At 46.0% G+C, this 19,692-nt stretch overlaps 2 protein-coding genes and 1 long non-coding RNA gene across 18 annotated transcripts in view; 2 read left to right on the forward strand and 1 right to left on the reverse strand.

Moving 5' to 3' along the window:
• Positions 1-9,482, forward strand: part of KSR1 (kinase suppressor of ras 1) — a 116,811-nt gene extending 107,329 nt beyond the window's left edge. For 5 of the 13 annotated variants that reach the window (XM_037880320.2, XM_037880323.2, XM_037880324.2 and 2 more), the window contains 2 exons: positions 6,150-6,211; positions 7,611-9,482. In XM_037880320.2, the coding sequence (XP_037736248.2) occupies positions 6,150-6,211; positions 7,611-7,666 (118 nt within the window). In that variant the 3' untranslated portion in view covers positions 7,667-9,482. Of the gene's footprint in view, positions 1-6 lie in introns of all 13 variants that reach the window. The other 8 variants (XM_037880321.2, XM_037880331.2, XM_043531401.1 and 5 more) reach the window with 6 other exon arrangements.
• LOC122463218 lies at positions 4,630-11,713 on the reverse strand. Its single transcript, XR_006286382.1, has 2 exons — positions 10,986-11,713; positions 4,630-4,967 (listed from the first exon to the last, which is right to left on the reverse strand). It is a non-coding gene; the product is annotated as an uncharacterized LOC122463218 (long non-coding RNA).
• A 591-nt stretch (positions 11,714-12,304) lies between these two features.
• Positions 12,305-19,692, forward strand: part of LGALS9 (galectin 9) — a 40,430-nt gene continuing 33,042 nt past the window's right edge. The window contains exons 1-4 of one of the 4 annotated variants that reach the window (XM_037880335.2): positions 12,369-12,419; positions 13,477-13,575; positions 15,022-18,021; positions 18,786-18,843. In XM_037880335.2, coding sequence (XP_037736263.1) covers positions 17,837-18,021; positions 18,786-18,843 — 243 coding nt within the window. In that variant the 5' untranslated portion in view covers positions 12,369-12,419; positions 13,477-13,575; positions 15,022-17,836. Of the gene's footprint in view, positions 12,420-13,476; positions 13,673-15,021; positions 18,022-18,785; positions 18,844-19,692 lie in introns of those variants that run through there. The other 3 variants (XM_037880333.2, XM_037880334.2, XM_037880338.1) reach the window with 3 other exon arrangements.

A 19,692-nucleotide genomic window follows, 5' to 3' on the forward strand; every position in this document is an offset into this window, starting at 1 on the left:
TTATAGGTTGTAGCTACTGGTGCAATAACTGGGTCTGCCTTGCATGCTTCCATGTGTTGTATCCTAATTGGCAACTTGGACAATCATCTCTCACTTAAAAACAAAACTACCAATTTTTTTAACCTTTGGACATAACCAACACTTTACGAATTCCTCTCTCCTGTCTTTTCTCTTGGTGTGGGCTGTTAGCTTGAATAACAACGCTTGTCTTCAAGAAAAAATTGCTGTCAACTAACAACATGGCCATTTGTGTTCACTTCTGAATCATTTCAACAGGGCAGGCTGTAACTTCATCCTTGAAATGGTCTTGTCGTTACTGTCTAACTCCTCCTACTAGCAAGGCATAAGCAACAGAAATGGCACTCTGTGCTTGGATTCTATAGCTGCGGGTTGTTTTGTAGTTGCTAAATGTTGTTGTTTTCGGTTGTGTGCATTCTGCAAGTCTCATCCAACAAAGAGTGGCACGGGACTCGAGCAGTTGTGAGTCCTTAGGTTACACCTCAAATCGTTATTGCTGTGGTGTGTAGCTCCTGAATGGTATGGTTTCACAGGCACAAATTATCATCAGGAAGTAATGCTGAATGGGGTGACAGGTTTGTGTAATTTTTGGTGGTGCCCAGAACAGGTCCAAGTCCTGCCCCCTGTCCCCTCACACCTGCCTTGTAATCTGGTTTACATTATTTCAAAAAATATATAAGTGGACTGGAAACTGTAAGCGTTTAACAGTTTCCCTATATTGCACAATGTGGGGTGGGAGGATGAGGGCTCTGGCTGAGGGTTAGGGGGCTGGGGATGAGGGATTCACACTGCAGGAGGGGGCTTGGGGCTGGGGCAGAGGGTTGGGGTGCAGGGGGTTGAGGGCTCTGGCTGGGGGTGCAGGCTCTGGGGTGGGGCAGGGCTGGGGATGAGGCGTTTGGGGTGCAGGCGGGGCTGGGACCAGAGAGGAGGACTCCACAGTCCCCCTCTCACCTGCCGCCCTTTTCTCTCTTTTCCCCCCACCCCCAGCAGCACTCTCACCTGGCACCGGCACTGCACATGCTCCGAAGGGCCAGGCCCCTCTCAGGTCCAGGAAGCCCTGGTTGAGGAGTTTAGTGACTGAGGCGTAGGTCCTCAAAGGGTATTTAGGTTCCTCACTTCCACTGAAATCAGTCAGTGAACACCTCGCTCTCCAGAGGAGAGAACTGGAAGGAGGTAGGTTTCCTTTCTCAAGGTGCATCTACGCTAGAAACGCTTCTGCAGTACAGCTGCAGTTTCGATGCTGTAGTGTAGACACTACAGTGATGGAAGGGGTTCTTCCATCACTGTAGTAAAGCCACCTTCTCTGAGAGGCAGGATCTGCGTCGATGGAAGAATTCTGTTGTTTCACAGCCCTGAGCGATACAGTGAAGCCGACCTAACTTTGTAGTATAGAACAGCCCTCGGTTTCGGGACCAGTTGTAACTTTTTAAAATTACTTGTGGCTTCTCCCTCCCCTTTACGCACCCACACAGGCCCAGGGACAATCCAGCCATTTGAATTCTGTCAGGTTTCAGAGTAGCAGCCGTGTTAGTCTGTATTCGCAAAAAGAAAAGGAGGACTTGTGGCACCTTAGAGACTAACCAATTTATTTGAGCATAAGCTTACGTGAGCTACAGCTCACTGCATCCGATGAAGTGAGCTGTAGCTCAAGTAAGCTTATGTGCAAATAAATTTGTTAGTCTCTAAGGTGCCACAAGTATTCCTTGAATTCTGTCAGTCACTTGGGCTTTGCTAATTAGGGCCCCTATTCAGCAAAGGGCTTTGCTTTAAGTTCCACTACTTCAATTTAAGCAGGTGTTTAAGAGCTTTGCTGAATCAAGCTTGAGCTCAGCATATTTTAAATTTTTTTTTTTTTTTTTAATTTTAGGGCTTTGTCTACATGGGGACACTCGGGATAAATTTATCAGAGTTAACTTTTCCATTGGAAAGAGAGGAATTCAGTGGCTGATTTCAGTGAAAATGATTAAAGTGCATTAAACTCCTGTGTAGACACTCTCTCGTTCAGGGTTAAACTGAATTAAAGCTACTTTAATTTTGAATGAGTGTCCACACGGGGGTTTAGGCAGTTTAACAAATCCACTTCAAATTCACACCTCTAGTTAATTCAAATAAACTTTCCTGGGAGGCCACGTGTAGACAAGCCCTTACAGATCCTGAGTTCTAACAAACGTTTTAGTCTGGCAGGCTATGAAGCAAGAGCCACTATCAGTTTGCACTAATTTTCAGTGAAGACAAATGATCTCCAATGAGTGTGTTTTCCGGAGATGAATGTCTCTGTACATACATGGTATTACATTTCCAGATAGCCAGGTGCTTGTGTACAATATTGTACAATAAAAGAAAGTACCCTTCAATAGTTAACTCCTTTGTGGCACCTGCCTTTAAATCATCTGAGGAGATGTCTTTTTGTATATTGAATCCTTGAAGATAGTGCTAACGGACCTTTAGTAAATGTAGGAAGGTCTCTTTCCACTAACCCATATTACAGTCTGGAGAGAGAGAAAAGGATGACCATGTCAGATTGATCCTTTTCCTTGATAGAAATTGACCTTTCAATAGTAGTTTTCCTCCTCCCACCTTAACAGTGGATTCCCAGACTTTTATTTCTTTTCTCCCTACCCCAGTTAAGAATGAATCTAGTTTCTTACCTTTGATCAATCTGGGCAGGGGAGAGATCCATTTTGGGAGAGGGAGATTTTCAAAAGCACAAAGGACAGCTGGGTTCCAACACCCATTTAAAGTCAGTGGGTGTCGGGCTTCCAGCACACATTTTGGGCCTTTGAAAATTCCCCACCTTGTGTGTGTTTGGTTTTTTTTTGTTTGGTTTTTTTTCCCTTCTGAAATTTACTTCTTTTTGAAGCAGAAAAGATTTGTGCTTGGGGCAACCTATCCTGAAAAGCATTGGGAGTAAGGACTTCAGCATCAAGCCCTGTTAGCAAAGTTCATTTTAATTGCCGATCACTTTACTTAAATTTCTTTGTTGGACGACCTTGCATTGTGCTGTACTGCAGAGCCTAACACACTTTATTTCCTTTATAGGACTCTTTATAAGGGCTGTTTATAGGGCTCTTTGTACAATGAATAAACAACAAAAAGGAAAAGAAAATGCATAACTTTTTTTTTCCCCTCCCTTCCCCACTCTTTTCAGCATTAACAGTAGCAAAGTTGTCCTCCGTTTTGAAAGATTTGGCTTGGGAATCCTGGAATCAAGTAATCAAAAGATATAGCATGGTGTGTAATTATCTTGTTGATATTGTTGTCTACCTGCTTACACAAAACATCAGAAACCTTCACGGGATCTTCCGAACTATGAAACTGGTGCAGCCCTACCTGAAAGCCACATGACCCCTCCGTTAAAACTGTCGTATGTTGTTTCTGATGTCTGAGTTCTGCCTAAGCACCAGCAATTATTTAAAAAAATGTTTACATCATATGTTTCTCTATGTGAACTATATTTTTTTAACTGATGATGATGATAATAATAAAGGTGATTTTAAGATTTTTTTCTTTAAGTGCAAGCATTCAAATGGCACTGAAAAGAACTGCTCTCCCAGTTCTTTGTTGCATCTGTGGAGTAACTAAGGGCTAATTTCTGCACTGCAAATCATGCACAGTTTCCACTGAAGCTAATAGAGGTTGCACATGTGTCCGAGAACCGCTAGATTTAAATCACTAATGCAGCCAATTCAAGTGAGAAGGAATGGAGTTATGGCCCCATTGTGTCTCCATAAGGAAACTCCTAAAAGAACTTTAGATTTTTATTATGTTGAAAGGAAATGCATGTATTGTGTTATGGTTTGGGCAAACTAATAAACTCTTGATTACTGATCTTCTCTGGAAACTTTGTCCAAGCTTGGGCTGGTTCTGATCTCAGTTACACTGGTGCAAATCTGGAATACCTCCACAGTGATGTTAACTCAGAGTCCAGATTTACACTGAGATCAGAATCCTGGCCTTTTGTCTTGACTATTGATTAGAGTGGAACCCTTTTCTAGCATAGTTCATTTATTCATAGAATAGCAGAGGGTGGGATTTCAAACAAACAAACAAAAACCCCTAAGGGGAGTGGGAGCATCATAATCTCATTGGCTTTCAGTGAGAACTGGGCACCTTAATCCTTTTAAGGGTTTGTTTAATCTCATCTTTAACTTTTACAGATTCACAGTAATCAGAGTTGCCACCTGCATACTGCAGCACTACTTATTTGGGACTTAAATTCTTCTCCATTGTAAATGGAGTTTCACTGTAAGCAGGTTCCACAGTAATTGAATAATGGGTGCTAGGATCCTGTCCATGCCAGCTGCATTTGAGACCATATAGTCCACATTCAGGACCGGCTTCTGCTCTCGCTTACAGTGGTGTCCGTGGAGTTACACAGCTGTAAAATGAGTGTAAAGGAAATGAGAGCTGGATTTGTACTATTTACTAAAACTGTGCTGGTGGTGGGAATACACATGGCTATATATATATATATCTCATTGGAGTGGATTCAGTTTAAAAAAATTACCTACTTCCTACAGTGAGATCCCAAAAAGATCAAATAATTATTCCCCCTAACTCCCCGCCCAGACTTCAGTGTTTCTACAGTACAGAAACTGCGTTATGGTTTTAATTGGCTTTGGCCCTTTATTGGCACCACTGACATTTTAACAATGCAAAACAACATGGCTTTTAGTGGAAAAGAGAAACTGTCTTCAAAGGACCCTCCTAGGTTAGGTAAATAAGCAGTAACCGTAGATGGCCTGATTTTCAAAGTTGCTGAGCCCCTGCGGAGCCTGTTGACTTCCCTGGGAGCTACCTCTGAAAATCAGGCCCAGGATGCCTCGTGTCTCAGGGTGAACAGAATGCTTCGTTTCCTGGTGTGCTCTTCCTGCAGAGTTCAGTTATGCTGCTTTGCCCAAGTGAGACTTCTGAACAGCCTGTTTAGTTCATCCTCCTTACTAAATCCTCTGCATAAGAACGAAAGAGAGTGACATGAAAACAAACAGGAGAGATTATTTTAGATATGTCCTTATACTACTCTCTAGATCAAACCAGAACTTGAGGTCCCCCCCGCCAATACGGTAGGCAGGTATATATATTACAGCCCATGAAAAGATGGGAGTTGCCTTACCAAGTGGGGGGACAGTGCTAACGAGGCCAATTCAATCAAGGTAGAAATGGCCTATTCCCAAAAGTTGACAAGAAGGGGTGAATAGATATATCTGCCTCCTGTATTTTTCACTCCCTGCATCTGATGAAGTGGGTTTTAGCCCGCAAAAGCTTATGCCCAAATAAATGTGTTAGTCTCTAAGGTACCACAAGGATTCCTTGTTGTTTTTGCTTGATACAAATTTACACAGCTACCCCTCTGAAACCTGTCCCCAAACTAGAACAATTTCTGCTGACACAGCATTGAGTTCTGGAAACACCTCCCCCCATCGCTCTTTCCACCCGCTAACCACATGGTATCACTTTTAGCGTGAAACTTCTTTCTAGTGGGGGTGGCAAAAGAACTCTTTAAAAGCTTCATTTCTCTTTTGAAACTGTAAGCTTATTGTGCAAAAGTTGCAAGGAGAATTTTAGCTGCCTTGCCTTATTCATCACCAGTGACTATGCTGGGATGCAGGACTTGATTGTCATGCTTTTATTCTGAAAAGAAATCAGGCTTGAAGCATTTATGTTTGGTGTAAAAACTAAGGCTGACAGGGATCTTACAGTGAGGAAGGAAGTCCCATCTTGGGCCATCTGACTTGAGCCATGTCTCATGTTTTGTCTTGTGTGTTAAAGGTTGATTTTTGAGGTAAAAACTCGGCACTTTTTGCATAGAAACAAAGGGGCCACGTTCTGGTTAGTGCAAGTGACTAGTGGAATCATCCCACCCAAATGCACATGCATATGAGCTACAAAGGCCATGTTAATGTGCAGCTGTATGCTGGCTTTAGGCAGCCTTGCATGTACAATACCCTGGGCTGCCCCCCCATTCAAGGGGCTGTGCGCAGGTGCCATTGCCAAATTGGGAGTCACGTGCATAGAAACATTGTAAGCCAGGCCCCCTGGAATGCCTCTCCATGCCTCCTAATAAGACTGTGTTTTTACGTAGTGCAGATCTCAAAGCACAAAGATGAGTAAGATCTGTTCTCATTTTATAGGTGGGGAAACAGAGGGCTTGTGGAGCAGCCACTCTGGGGCTGCATCCTAACTAGGAGAAAAGGTATGTTCTGATCCTGAGTTAACTAACTACAGGTAAAATCCTAGTGAATAGCAGACAGTTAGTTGTTTTTTTTCCACAAGCTATCAGGTCAAGTTAGACTGTTTTTTAACTCCACCCGCTAACTTGTACAAAAACTGCAAATTGTGTTGTCTTCTCTAGGTTTTTACCTCTAGATAAATAATGCACATCTACCACCTCGCTTTGTGAAGACCAGGCCCATGCATCTTCCAGCCTCCCAGAATGGGAATTATGGCCAAGATCCTCCCAGGTATTTAGGTGCCTAATTCCTATTGGCTTCAGTGGGTGATAAGTGCTGAAATACCTGGCACAATCTGGGCCTATGATCCCATTTCTGGCTGAAGGTTTTCCAGGAGGCTTCTCTGTGCTGTCTCTGCCAGAATTAAATATTCAGGCCAGATCCTGCAAACAGAAGTTAGTCTGGACTCTTCAGGCTGTGGGGAGCCCCCCTGAAGCCATGAGTGGAGTGCAAGGGTCTGCAAACAGTACATCAGTTTGAAGGCTCTGGACCTTAATTTTTAATATCAGTAATTCCCTTTTCTGTTGTACTCTTGCCTTTTAAAATTTCTGTCTAGCGTTATTACAGCAGACCGCTTTTCTGAGTTAATATGGTAAGATGCTTCCTCATTTGCCTTGGGCATCAGATTTAGATTTAAATATTTTGTTGCTAAAAATAATGAGGGTGCCCAGCCTTTCAGAAAGGGGCAGTGGAAGCAGAGGAACTCTAGGGGTAGAGATGTACCGGGTGGAAACAATGCCAAGTGTAGGAAAAGAGACTGGCACTGTGCGTTTTTAAGTGTATACATAAAATACCTGTGCTCCCAGGTAACACTAAGCAAGTGGGCAAATGCGTTAGCTAAAATAAAGGTCTTGTTCTGCTGGATGGTGTAGCAGATAGATGCAGATACAATGGTTTTGTCCAATCAGGCACTCCCCTCCATCCCATTATATATATATAATAATCAGGTGTGATATCACATGTACATTCCAGCTGCAGCAAACTGGGAGAGAGCTGCTGGTACTGGTCCATGACTTCTGCTATAAAACTGTCTGGTGTTGGCACTTAAGGGAAATACAATCCCCTGGGGAAAAATCCTAGTCCCACTGAAGTACAGGTGGTTTGCTAGTGACTTCAGTGGGGCTAGGATTAGACACTTAAATTAAAACAAATATTTGTGGCAGTTCTATTTCAGACATTTCCCCCATCCCCATGCACATGACGGCATGCAGACAAAATGGGGCCGTGGAAGTGCTTTGAAATTTTAGTTCATGTTTTCAAATTCAGGGGTGGGGGTCGCAGCTGATTTCTTTAGGACATGCAAAATGACAGCCATGCTTCTAGAGGCCACTTATGAAAATCTGGCCCCCAATTTTTTCACAGAGCGAACAAGATGGAAGAAAGGATTCCTAACTTCCATGTTCCAGACAATGTCATAACAAGTAGATGCTAAGTCAACACAGGCTCAGTCTCTTACAAATACTGGGTTCAAATGTTTATAATGTGTGTGTCGAATGTAAAGCTGGTTTGTGTGGTAGTTACTGATCCCACCGTAGCTTTATTTAATTAAATGAATAAAACCCCTTGAGTGTAACTGTATTTGTAGCAAGCTATATACACCATATGGTTTTGCTAATGAAAAAAATACTAATATTTGCTCGTCTCTCCAAAGCTGAAGACTGAATTGTGCCCTCAGTAATAAGCAGAATTCAGTTTCATTTGAAGATTTTGCTTAAATATTGATGGCACAATATGTGCCTAAATGAAGGGGGAAATTAGTCTTCAGCATGTCTCTAAAAACAGATGTTAAGACTTATTAGACAAAACCTCCATTAGCTTCAGAAAGTGTTTTTTGGCTAAGTAAAGATCTTGTGATTCAAAATTGTTCCATTGTATACTTTTAGTCCTTGAGTTCTGAATTATTAGTCCTTCATGTAACTGAAGAACTTGACTCTGGTTTGAATATGTGGCACTGGAAACAGCCTTGATGTACTCATAGCAATTAGTTTCTGCAAGTTGTGTGAGTAAAACAGGACCCTACAGCAGGGGGTCCCAAACCTTTGGTGAGGCACATCTTGGTAAGGTGATGGTCTTCAATGCTCATCCCCTCCTATTTCCCATATCATAAACCACTGACGTCTTACAGTTGTGTTAACCATTCTCCCTCCTATTCATTAGCAGCTAGCCTTCCTGCGGCAACATGCAAAAGTAATGGGAAAGTGATGCATTCTTAACTGTCCTTTAATAAAATTATCAGCTAGGAGAGCCAGCACCATCTGACTAGCCAGTTCTCTGTCTAGTACAGTTTGAGATCCACTACCCAAAAGTTATTTGCACATTTTAGAAATATTATTCACAGAAACACAGGGCTGTGTTGCCCATCCCTTTTTAGTAGAACTCCCAGACACATTTCAATGGGAATGGCACAATAGTCCCAATATAGAGGGCTCTTTATATCCCAACACAGGTTAGGGACAGATTCTGATACCCTTACCCACATCGAGTGGCACTTTACTGTGCATATGCTATGTTGAGAACTGCTCGGTGGTCCTGATCTTCAGCAGGCGTGTGTGACGCTGATTTATGCTAGTTGAAGACCTGGTCTGATGTGAGTTAAGGTATTAGAATCCTGCACTTGTTCTCTTAACGATCTAATATCTTGGATCTAACATTGTTTTTTTATTTTAAAGAAGAGCTTATAAGAGCCTGGGCTGTGAATGGTGTCTTTGGGTCTGATTGCTGGTGAAAATGGGCAGTAACTCAACTGATGTGAAATGGTGTGAAAAGCACCAGGCTCATTTATTCCTTAACACGTGTTGCTAACTGAACTGGGTCTTTATGCTGCATTGTTTTATGATAGTTTGTACTATGTCTTCTTGTGGTGATGTTATGTAAGGGAATGACCAGCACTGTAAGCCTGTATCGTTTTAGCCTTGTAAATGTGAAGCTTGCTGTACAAGACTGCTACAATAGCCACGACTTCCGTAGCGTATGTAAATGGAGTCTGTAATACGGTGAAAATTGACATTTTCTTTTCAAATGTGATGTAAACTTTGTACAGTAAATTTTTTTTATATTTTCTATCAACTGAGTTTGTCTTCCAGAATTGCTATTAATTTAATTAAAATTGTTAGTATTAACAAAGGGTTAGTTTATGCAACTGGCAAAAAAAAAAAATTGCACTCTACGCTAATGAAATTCTGGATATTTAGGATTCTTTTCTGTGAATAAATCTCTGCTCTGGATAAAACAAAAGTCATGGAATTGTGGGGTGTTTTTGTTAGACTTATGGTTGATTTACGATATAAGCAGATTTCCAAACTGACTGAATATTTTACACTTCATATAGCACCTTTGGTGCTGAAAGATCTGAGTATTTTACAAATACATTATTTTAGTACAGGAGTGCCTCGAGAATCCAGGAATTCCTTATGCCAGATGCTGTACACACCCATAGGAAAAGACAGTTCTCCTCCTAGAATGCTCAGACTCTAAATAGACACAATAGAGAAGAGAAACAATGGGGTGAAGTGACATGCCCAGTGTCACACACCAAGTCCATGGTCATTAGAAATAAAACCCAGCCTGTCTCCCAATCCTCTAGACCACATAGTCTCCCCTACATTATAGTAGACATACTAACCATTAAATGCAGCACTTCTGGCATTGTAAACATAAAAAGAATTACAGGAAGGGTGACTGGCAGAACAGAGAAAGCACAAGGGTGACAGTAATTTCACGTGGCTGCTCAGCAGCTACATACCAGCTTGAGAGGTTTATTCGCTTTCTTTTATGTCATATCCTCTCCCCAGAATCTCACTTTTCATGAATCGGAAAGCAAAAGTGTTGTTAAAAAAAATAGGGCTTTGAATGTGACAAGGGGGTAGCCTGGAAGACAGGTTTGCGGAGGAGTAATGACTTGGAGGCCAAATCTGCAGTGAGGATGTCTGAGTAGCTCTACTGAAGTCACTGGAGCTATGCCAAGCCTCTAACCCTGAAGAGTTAAGTGATGCCCTCAGGAGTGGGCCTCTTCATTGGCAATTGAAGGCATATGGGACAAACTCTTTTGTACGTTGGTGTTCCTGATCTTCTACCCTCCAGGAGAAATGGCCTGTGGTCTGGGATACTCCCGTCATGAAAAGAGGGAGGCGAATAACTAACTTTGAAGTGGAAAAGGGTGAGGCTAAAAAATCAGGAATTGGAAATTGTGGTCTCCATACCATGGGCTAGGGGGCCAGTGCAGCTGCATTGTAATCAGTGCTGCCATGCTGATTCTCAGCTGATCGCCTCACCCAGTGATCTCCTCTATTCCAGCAGAAGAGGGATGTGCTAAAACTGCCCCAGGTTATGTTCAGCCACAGGTTTCCCAGCCTCGCTATTGTACCAAACCGGCTGTATCGGAACAATGGTATGTTCGAGATCCAAATCTAGCTCTAAACTCTGCAGCTTGAGCCCACTTCTTATTAAAATTCTCTGTTGGTGACATTAGTTACACAACCATGCAAACACCGAATGCCTCCCAAATACTCAAGGCTAACCTCTGTTCTCTTCAACTGCACTGGTGTAAACCCACTGAAATAGATTTAACACCACATTTTACACAAGTGTAACTAAAAGCTTGACCCCCCAAGTTACCGAGCTGTTAAAAATGGAATGTTTTTCAGTACTCGGTAAACACTATATCCCATACAGGCCAAACCTCTGTGCGTATGTCTGCACTGCATAGTAAACCTTGGCTGAGACTCAGCCCAAACTCACCAAACTCACTGTCTACACACAGTGTCTTCTGACTTGCACCAGAAACCTCTCAGGCCTGCAGACTTGCCCAGGGATACAGGTCTGAGTCCGAGGCCCACTGTGGCATGGGTCCGTGGCCACTCATTTTGCAATGTGGGCTCAGCTGAAGCTCAGGACGCCAGGATTATGTTTGGAGAGTCCACCAACCCTATCGCACAATCCTCTAATCTGGTGCATCCCAGTCTTTCCTTCCGCAATCTTCTTACTCAATTCCCAGAACAGAAGCAACCTCCGGATTCAAATAGAGCTGCTGGACATTTAACCCTTCGTGTCCATGTGGACAGCTCAACTGGCAACACCGTTCACCCTATGGTGCGTTAGCAATGGCCAGCACGGACACTGAGTCCTCCATCCAGTGTGCTGTGTTTTGGAGGGCAATTCTCCCTCCTCGTGCCCTTTGTAAAGCAAACGGTTTGCCACTGTTTCTCTCCGCTCTTCCGACATGTCCCAAGATTGTGAATGTGGGTCCCATCTTGTGCCCCAGTTTCCTGTGCTGGTACTACTTATGGTACGTGTCCTAATTACAACCACCCCAGTCTCACAGCCTGCCCCACACCTCCTTGTCAGCAACTACTTCCTCCCACTTCTCCATCCCTGTGCCCCTTCTCCCTGCCTGCGATCACCCACCTGCATGTGCTCCCTCCAGAGCCTGTACAACCCCTTCCCCTGCCCGCTCCCCTCTCCCCACAACCTGCACAACACGCCTCCCTGCCTGTGCCCCCAACCTGTGCTCCCCCAGCTCCTGCCCGCACCCTCCCCCCTCAGCCTGCGCCCCCCTCTTCCTCCAGCCTGTACAACCCCTTCCCCTGCCTGCTCCCCTCCCCCCTCAGCCTGCGCCCCCCTCTTCCCCAGCCTGCTCCCCAGCTCCTGCCCGCACCCCTCCCCCCTCAGCCTGCGCCCCCCTCTTCCCCAGCCTGCTCCCCAGCTCCTGCCCGCACCCCTCCCCCCTCAGCCTGCGCCCCCCTCTCCCCCAGCCTGCTCCCCAGTTCCTGCCCGCACCCCTCTCCCCCAGCCTGTACAACCCCTTCCCCTGCCCGCTCCCCTCTCCCCACAGCCTGCACAACACGCCTCCCTGCCTGCGCCCCCCACCTGTGCCACCCCAGCCTGCCCCCCTCTCCCCCAGCTCCTGCCTGCACCCCTCCCCCCTCAGCCTGCGCCCCCCTCTTCCCCCAGCCTGTGCGCCACCCCCCCCCCGCCTGCGCCCCCTGCTCCTCCCTGCACCCCTCCCCCCACAGCCTGCGCCCCCCTCTTCCCCAGCCTGTGCGCCACCCGCCCCCTTCCCACAACAGCTTCCGCTTCCCCTGGCTCCGCCGCTCTCACTCTCGGTTTCTCTTTAGTCAGAGGGTGTCTGCTCCGGTCGCTCCCATGGCTCAGCTGGCGCCCTACTTTAAGCCGGTGAGTCTCTCTCTCTCTCTGGGGGGGGCCACGGGGAGAGGGACCCCTGGGCTTGGGTGGGGCATGCGGGGGCAGAGGGAGAGGGACCCCTGGGCTTAGGTGGGGCATGCGGGGGCAGTGGGAGAGGGAACCCTGACTTGGGGGGGGCATGGGGGGGGCAGGAGAGAGATCGGGGATAAATCAGGAAGAGTTATTTCTTGTCCCCTCCTCCCACCCCCGTTTTGTAGCCACTGAAGTGTTTCTTGGGTTTCTCTGTTACCCCCAAGTTGCTCGCCCCTGCCTGAGTTGGGAGCCATGGCTCCTCCCAAGCCCCCTTCAGGGCCAGGCTGAGTCACACGCTGAAAGTGACCAAGGGCCAGATTTCCCAAGGTGTGTCAAGCGCCACAGATGGGCACCTAGTGGGATTTTCAAAAGCAACCGGGCACCTTGAATGGTCCCTTGGAATATGCACTAGTGACTTATGCTAAACCAGCGGTACGTGTAGCCCTGGGGGTACTCAGCCGTCTTCTAGGGGGTAGATTGACTCATCTAGGTATTTGCCTAGTTTTGCAACAGTCTACATAAAAAGCACTAGCAAAGTCAGAACAAACTAAAATTTCATAGACAATGATTTGTTTATACTGCTCCGTATGCTAGACACTGAAATGTAAGTACAATATTTATATTCCATCTCTGGCGGCAGAGCTGAGAGTTGATCCCAGGTGTCCTGAACCAATCCATTATCCTGTCCGCCAGGCCACACTGCCTGGTAGGAAGGAATGCTGACTGTTACCACTAGGATTGACAGAGTTTTAGCTGTTTCATCTTACGTAGCTGGGCTGCAAGGGACAAGCCTTTACACAGAAAAGTCATGCTCTCTAGGAACGGTCCTCAGAGAGAAATTTTGCAGCATACTGACTTCAGTTCATCAGGCTGGAATTTGTAGTGACTTGCCGGCAGAGGAATCTAAATCCACAGCCAGATGAATGGGAGATGAACACCAATTCAGGATTAGAAAAGTGATTTAAATATTGTAACCCTTTAATGTACACTGTGTTGCTTTCTTTCTATTCCCCAGTCTCTCCCATTTACTGGCTCTATTCATGGCAGTCTTCGTGATGGCTTGATGGTTATCATCAGTGGAACTGTTCTTCCTCCATGTGACAGGTGTATGCTTGTAGGTATACAGCTGCTCCACTCCTGTGCCTAAAATGAACTGTTGAGAATAATGGAATGTTTCTACTCCCTGGATATGACCAGGAAGAGGTCATGAGGTTAGCTCTAGTGACGTAGAGGAATTTATCTGTGCTAAAGTTTCCCCCATTCCCAGAAATACTGATCCAGTTCTTATCTGTTGACACAGAGTCGTTCAGATACGCCTTTGAGAGCGTGCCGAAATCATGTATGAAAAGATGGTGAACTGTGCATTGCTGATAGCTCAGAGATCCAAATTCGAAAGCGTTTTGAGTTCCTGGATCAGGCCATCAGAGTCTATATGTGTCATAGAATTGATATTCTCGTCTCATTGTTGGTGTCCAGAGATATAAAGACTTTAGGCACAAATACTGTAGGTGAATGTGTATCCATTACTGGATTTAGACATACAACTAACATCACTGCAGTACGGTACTCCCTCTGCTGACCATCTTTATTGCATACAGAATATAATCCCCGATTCAGTAAAGCACCTGCTAAACCTTAAACACATGAGTAATCACATCTCTGTTCAGAAGAATATTTGAGATTAAATACTTTCCTGAACTGGGGCTTTAAAAAAGCAAGTTAGAGTTCACATCTTTTGGTATAACATAAACTAGTCACATTACTATTTTTAGGTTCCTTTATAAAAATCGTGTGACCAAAACATCGCTTCGTCTCCTCCATCCTATTCTCCCAATAAGATCCGTCAAGCTGCTATTCTCTTGAGCAATTTTTACTACTTTAAATCAACAGGACTACGCAAAGGGATAGGGTTTGCAAGATCAGGCCTGACGTTACTATCATTGATACTATAGGAAATGCACCTTTGGGAGATGTGCTATGGCAGCAATAAATAGTTCCATCTTATAATATGCCAATCACGCAGTTACCTCAGAAGGAAGGTCAGTTAAAACAATGGAAATATCTCAAGAGGCTCAGTAGCGTTGAAACATGCATTGTAAATATTCAAGTTGTTGGTTTGAGCCCTGATCCCACAAATATTTACTACCGGGAATAGTCCTAAACATTATGATTAATTCATATTATACAATTCAACATTATAATTAATAAGTTCAGTGGGACTAGTCATGGGAAAAAAATCTCTGCCCAGAAGTAAGTGTTTGGAGGATCATAACCTTAGTTGGTTTTCAGCAGGATAAAATCAGTTAGAACAGGCTTAACTACTAAGTATGAACACCGTGAGGTTTTTGTTGTTTGTTTTCACAGTAGAATAGACTGTGATCCTAAATTACTATGTTGCTTTAGACTTTCCACGCAGAAATGTTGTAATGACAGAAGAGACATCTTTGAGAGGGAGCAGAGGCCAGTCCTCTAGAAAGACTATTTTGGATACAAGTGAGAGCACACTAGATTTCTTAACTATGCTCAGTTTAGTTCATCTTTGTACGTTTTTCCTTCACAGGTTCCAGATAGACTTTCAGTGTGGATCCTGCCCAATTCCTCAAGCTGATATTGCTTTTCATTTTAACCCACGATTCGAAGAAGGTGGATATGTGGTTTGCAATACTTTTGAAAGACAGACTTGGGGAAGAGAGGAGAGGAAATATGAAATGCCTTTTTTTAAAGGTCACCCCTTTGAGATTCGGGTTTTGGTAAAACCCGACTCGTTCCTGGTAATTTTTTTAATACTGTATTTTACTTGCAAATTATTTTTAAAATTATTTTTAAACAGATGTTAGTCTGGACCCTTCAGGCTGTGGGGAGCCCCCCTGAAGCCATGAGTGGAGTGCAGTGCAAGGGTCTGCAAACAGTACATCAGTTTGAAGGCTCTGGACCTTAATTTTTAATATCAGTAATTCCCTTTTCTGTTGTACTCTTGCCTTTTAAAATTTCTGTCTAGCGTTATTACAGCAGACCGCTTTTCTGAGTTGATATGGTAAGACGCTTCCTCATTTGCCTTGGGCATCAGATTTAGATTTAAATATTTTGTTGCTAAAAATAATGAGAGGGTGCCCAGCTTTTCAGAAAGGGGCAGTGGAAGCAGAGGAATTCTAGGGGTTGCCTTCCTGTGGCAACATGCAAAAGTAATGGGAAAGTGATGCATTCTTAACTGTTCTTTAATAAAATTATCAGCTAGGAGAGCCAGCACCATCTGACTAGCCAGTTCTCTGTCTAGTACAGTTTGAGATCCACTACCCAAAAGTTATTTGCACATTTTAGAAATATTATTCACAGAAACACAGGGCTGTGTTGCCCATCCCTTTTTAGTAGAACTCCCAGACACATTTCAATGGGAATGTCACAATAGTCCCAATATATAGGGCTCTTTATATCCCAACACAGGTTAGGGACAGATTCTGATACCCTTACCCACATCGAGTGGCACTTTACTGTGCGTATGCTATGTTGAGAACTGCTCGGTGGTCCTGATCTTCAGCAGGCGTGTGTGATGCTGATTTATGCTAGTTGAAGACCTGGTCTGATGTGAGTTAAGGTATTAGAATCCTGCACTTGTTCTCTTAACGATCTAATATCTTGGATCTAACATTGTTTTTTTATTTTAAAGAAGAGCTTATTTTAAAGAAGATGCTGTACACACCCATAGTAAAAGACAGTTCTCCTCCTAGAATGCTCAGACTCTAAATAGACACAATAGAGAAGAGAAACAATGGGGTGAAGTGACATGCCCAGTGTCACACACCAAGTCCATGGTCATTAGAAATAAAACCCAGCCTGTCTCCCAATCCTCTAGACCACATAGTCTCCCCTACATTATAGTAGACATACTAACCATTAAATGCAGCACTTCTGGCATTGTAAACATAAAAAGAATTACAGGAAGGGTGGCTGGCAGAACAGAGAAAGCACAAGGGTGACAGTAACTTCACGTGGCTGCTCAGCAGCTACATACCAGCTTGAGAGGTTTATTCGCTTTCTTTTATGTCATATCCTCTCCCCAGAACCTCACTTTTCATGAATCGGAAAGCAAAAGTGTTGTTAAAAAAAATAGGGCTTTGAATGTGACAAGGGGGTAGCCTGGAAGACAGGTTTGCGGAGGAGTAATGACTTGGAGGCCAAATCTGCAGTGAGGATGTCTGAGTAGCTCTACTGAAGTCACTGGAGCTATGCCAAGCCTCTAACCCTGAAGAGTTAAGTGATGCCCTCAGGAGTGGGCCTCTTCATTGGCAATTGAAGGCATATGGGACAAACTCTTTTGTACGTTGGTATTCCTGATCATCTACCCTCCAGGAGAAATGGCCTGTGGTCTGGGATACTCCCGTCATGAAAAGAGGGAGGCGAATAACTAACTTTGAAGTGGAAAAGGGTGAGGCTAAAAAATCAGGAATTGGAAATTGTGGTCTCCATACCATGGGCTAGGGGGCCAGTGCAGCTGCATTGTAATCAGTTCTGCCATGCCGATTCTCCGCTGATCGCCTCACCCAGTGATCTCCTCTATTCCAGCAGAAGAGGGATGTGCTAAAACTGCCCCAGGTTATGTTCAGCCACAGGTTTCCCAGCCTCACTATTGTACCAAACCGGCTGTATCGGAACAATGATATGTTCGAGATCCAAATCTAGCTCTAAACTCTGCAGCTTGAGCCCACTTCTTATTAAAATTCTCTGTTGGTGACATTAGTTACACAACCATGCAAACACCGAATGCCTCCCAAATACTCAAGGCTAACCTCTGTTCTCTTCAACTGCACTGGTGTAAATCCACTGAAATAGATTTAACACCACATTTTACACAAGTGTAACTAAAAGCTTGACCCCCCAAGTTACCGAGCTGTTAAAAATGGAATGTTTTTCAGTACTCGGTAAACACTATATCCCATACAGGCCAAACCTCTGTGCGTATGTCTGCACTGCATAGTAAACCTTGGCTGAGACTCAGCCCAAACTCACCTAACTCACCAAACTCACTGTCTACACACAGTGTCTTCTGACTTGCACCAGAAACCTCTCAGGCCTGCAGACTTGCCCAGGGATACAGGTCTGAGTCCGAGGCCCACTGTGGCATGGGTCCGTGGCCACTCATTTTGCAATGTGGGCTCAGCTGAAGCTCAGGACGCCAGGATTATGTTTGGAGAGTCCACCAACCCTATCGCACAATCCTCTAATCTGGTGCATCCCAGTCTTTCCTTCCGCAATCTTCTTACTCAATTCCCAGAACAGAAGCAATCTCCGGATTCAAATAGAGCTGCTGGACATTTAACCCTTCGTGTCCATGTGGACAGCTCAACTGGCAACACCGTTCACCCTATGGTGCGTTAGCAATGGCCAGCACGGACACCGAGTCCTCCATCCAGTGTGCTGTGTTTTGGAGGGCAATTCTCCCTCCTCGTGCCCTTTGTAAAGCAAACGGTTTGCCACTGTTTCTCTCCGCTCTTCCGACATGGCCCAAGATTGTGAATGTGGGTCCCATCTTGTGCCCCAGTTTCCTGTGCTGGTACTACTTATGGTACGTGTCCTAATTACAACCACCCCAGTCTCACAGCCTGCCCCACACCTCCTTGTCAGCAACTACTTCCTCCCACTTCTCCATCCCTGTGCCCCTTCTCCCTGCCTGCGATCACCCACCTGCATGTGCTCCCTCCAGAGCCTGTACAACCCCTTCCCCTGCCCGCTCCCCTCTCCCCACAACCTGCACAACACGCCTCCCTGCCTGTGCCCCCCACCTGTGCCCCCCCAGCCTGCCCCCCTCTCTCCCAGCTCCTGCCTGCACCCCTCCCCCCTCAGCCTGCGCCCCCCTCTTCCCCCAGCCTGCTCCCCCAGCTCGTGCCCGCACCCCTCCCCCCTCAGCCTGCGCCCCCCTCTTCCCCCAGCCTGTAAAACCCCTTCCCCTGCCTGCTCCCCTCCCCCCTCAGCCTGCGCCCCCCTCTTCCTCCAACCTGTACAACCCCTTCCCCTGCCCGCTCCCCTCTCCCCACAACCTGCACAACACGCCTCCCTGCCTGTGCCCCCCACCTGTACCCCCCCAGCCTGCCCCCCTCTCCCCCAGCTCCGCCTGCACCCCTCCCCCCTCAGCCTGCGCCCCGCTCTTCCCCCAGCCTGTGCTCCCCTCTTCCCCAGCCTGCGCCCCCTGCTCCTCCCTGCACCCCTCCCCCCTCAGCCTGCGCCCCCCTCTTCCCCCAGCCTGTGCGCCACCCCCCCGCGCCTGCCCCCTTCCCACAACAGCTTCCGCTTCCCCTTCCTCCGCCGCTCTCACTCTCGGTTTCTCTTTAGTCAGAGGGTGTCTGCTCCAGTCGCTCCCATGGCTCAGCTGGCGCCCTACTTTAAGCCGGTGAGTCTCTCTCTCTCTCTGGGGGGGGGGGCACGGGGAGAGGGACCCCTGGGTTTGTGTGGGGCATGCGGGGGCAGAGGGAGAGGGACCCCTGGGCTTAGGTGGGGCATGCGGGGGCAGTGGGAGAGGGAACCCTGGACTTGGGTGGGGCATGGGGGGGCAGGAGAGAGATCGGGGAGAAATCAGGAAGAGTTATTTCTTGTCCCCTCCTCCCACCCCCGTTTTGTAGCCACTGAAGTGTTTCTTGGGTTTCTCTGTTACCCCCAAGTTGCTCGCCCCTGCCTGAGTTGGGAGCCATCGCTCCTCCCAAGCCCCCTTCAGGGCCAGGCTGAGTCACACGCTGAAAGTGACCAAGGGCCAGATTTCCCAAGGTGTGTCAAGCGCCACAGATGGGCACCTAGTGGGATTTTCAAAAGCAACCGGGCACCTTGAATGGTCCCTTGGAATATGCACTAGTGACTTATGCTAAACCAGCGGTTCTCAACCAGGGGTACGTGTAGCCCTGGGGGTACTCAGCGGTCTTCTAGGGGGTAGATTGACTCATCTAGGTATTTGCCTAGTTTTGCAACAGTCTACATAAAAAGCACTAGCAAAGTCAGAACAAACTAAAATTTCATAGACAATGATTTGTTTATACTGCTGCGTATGCTAGACACTGAAATGTAAGTACAATATTTATATTCCATCTCTGGGGGCAGAGCTGAGAGTTGATGCCAGGTGTCCTGAACCAATCCATTATCCTGTCCGCCAGGCCACACTGCCTGGTAGGAAGGAATGCTGACTGTTACCACTAGGATTGACAGAGTTTTAGCTGTTTCATCTTACGTAGCTGGGCTGCAAGGGACAAGC

The sequence above is a fragment of the Chelonia mydas genome, chromosome 17, assembly GCF_015237465.2.
Source record: "Chelonia mydas isolate rCheMyd1 chromosome 17, rCheMyd1.pri.v2, whole genome shotgun sequence".
Lineage (NCBI taxonomy): Eukaryota > Metazoa > Chordata > Testudines > Cheloniidae > Chelonia > Chelonia mydas.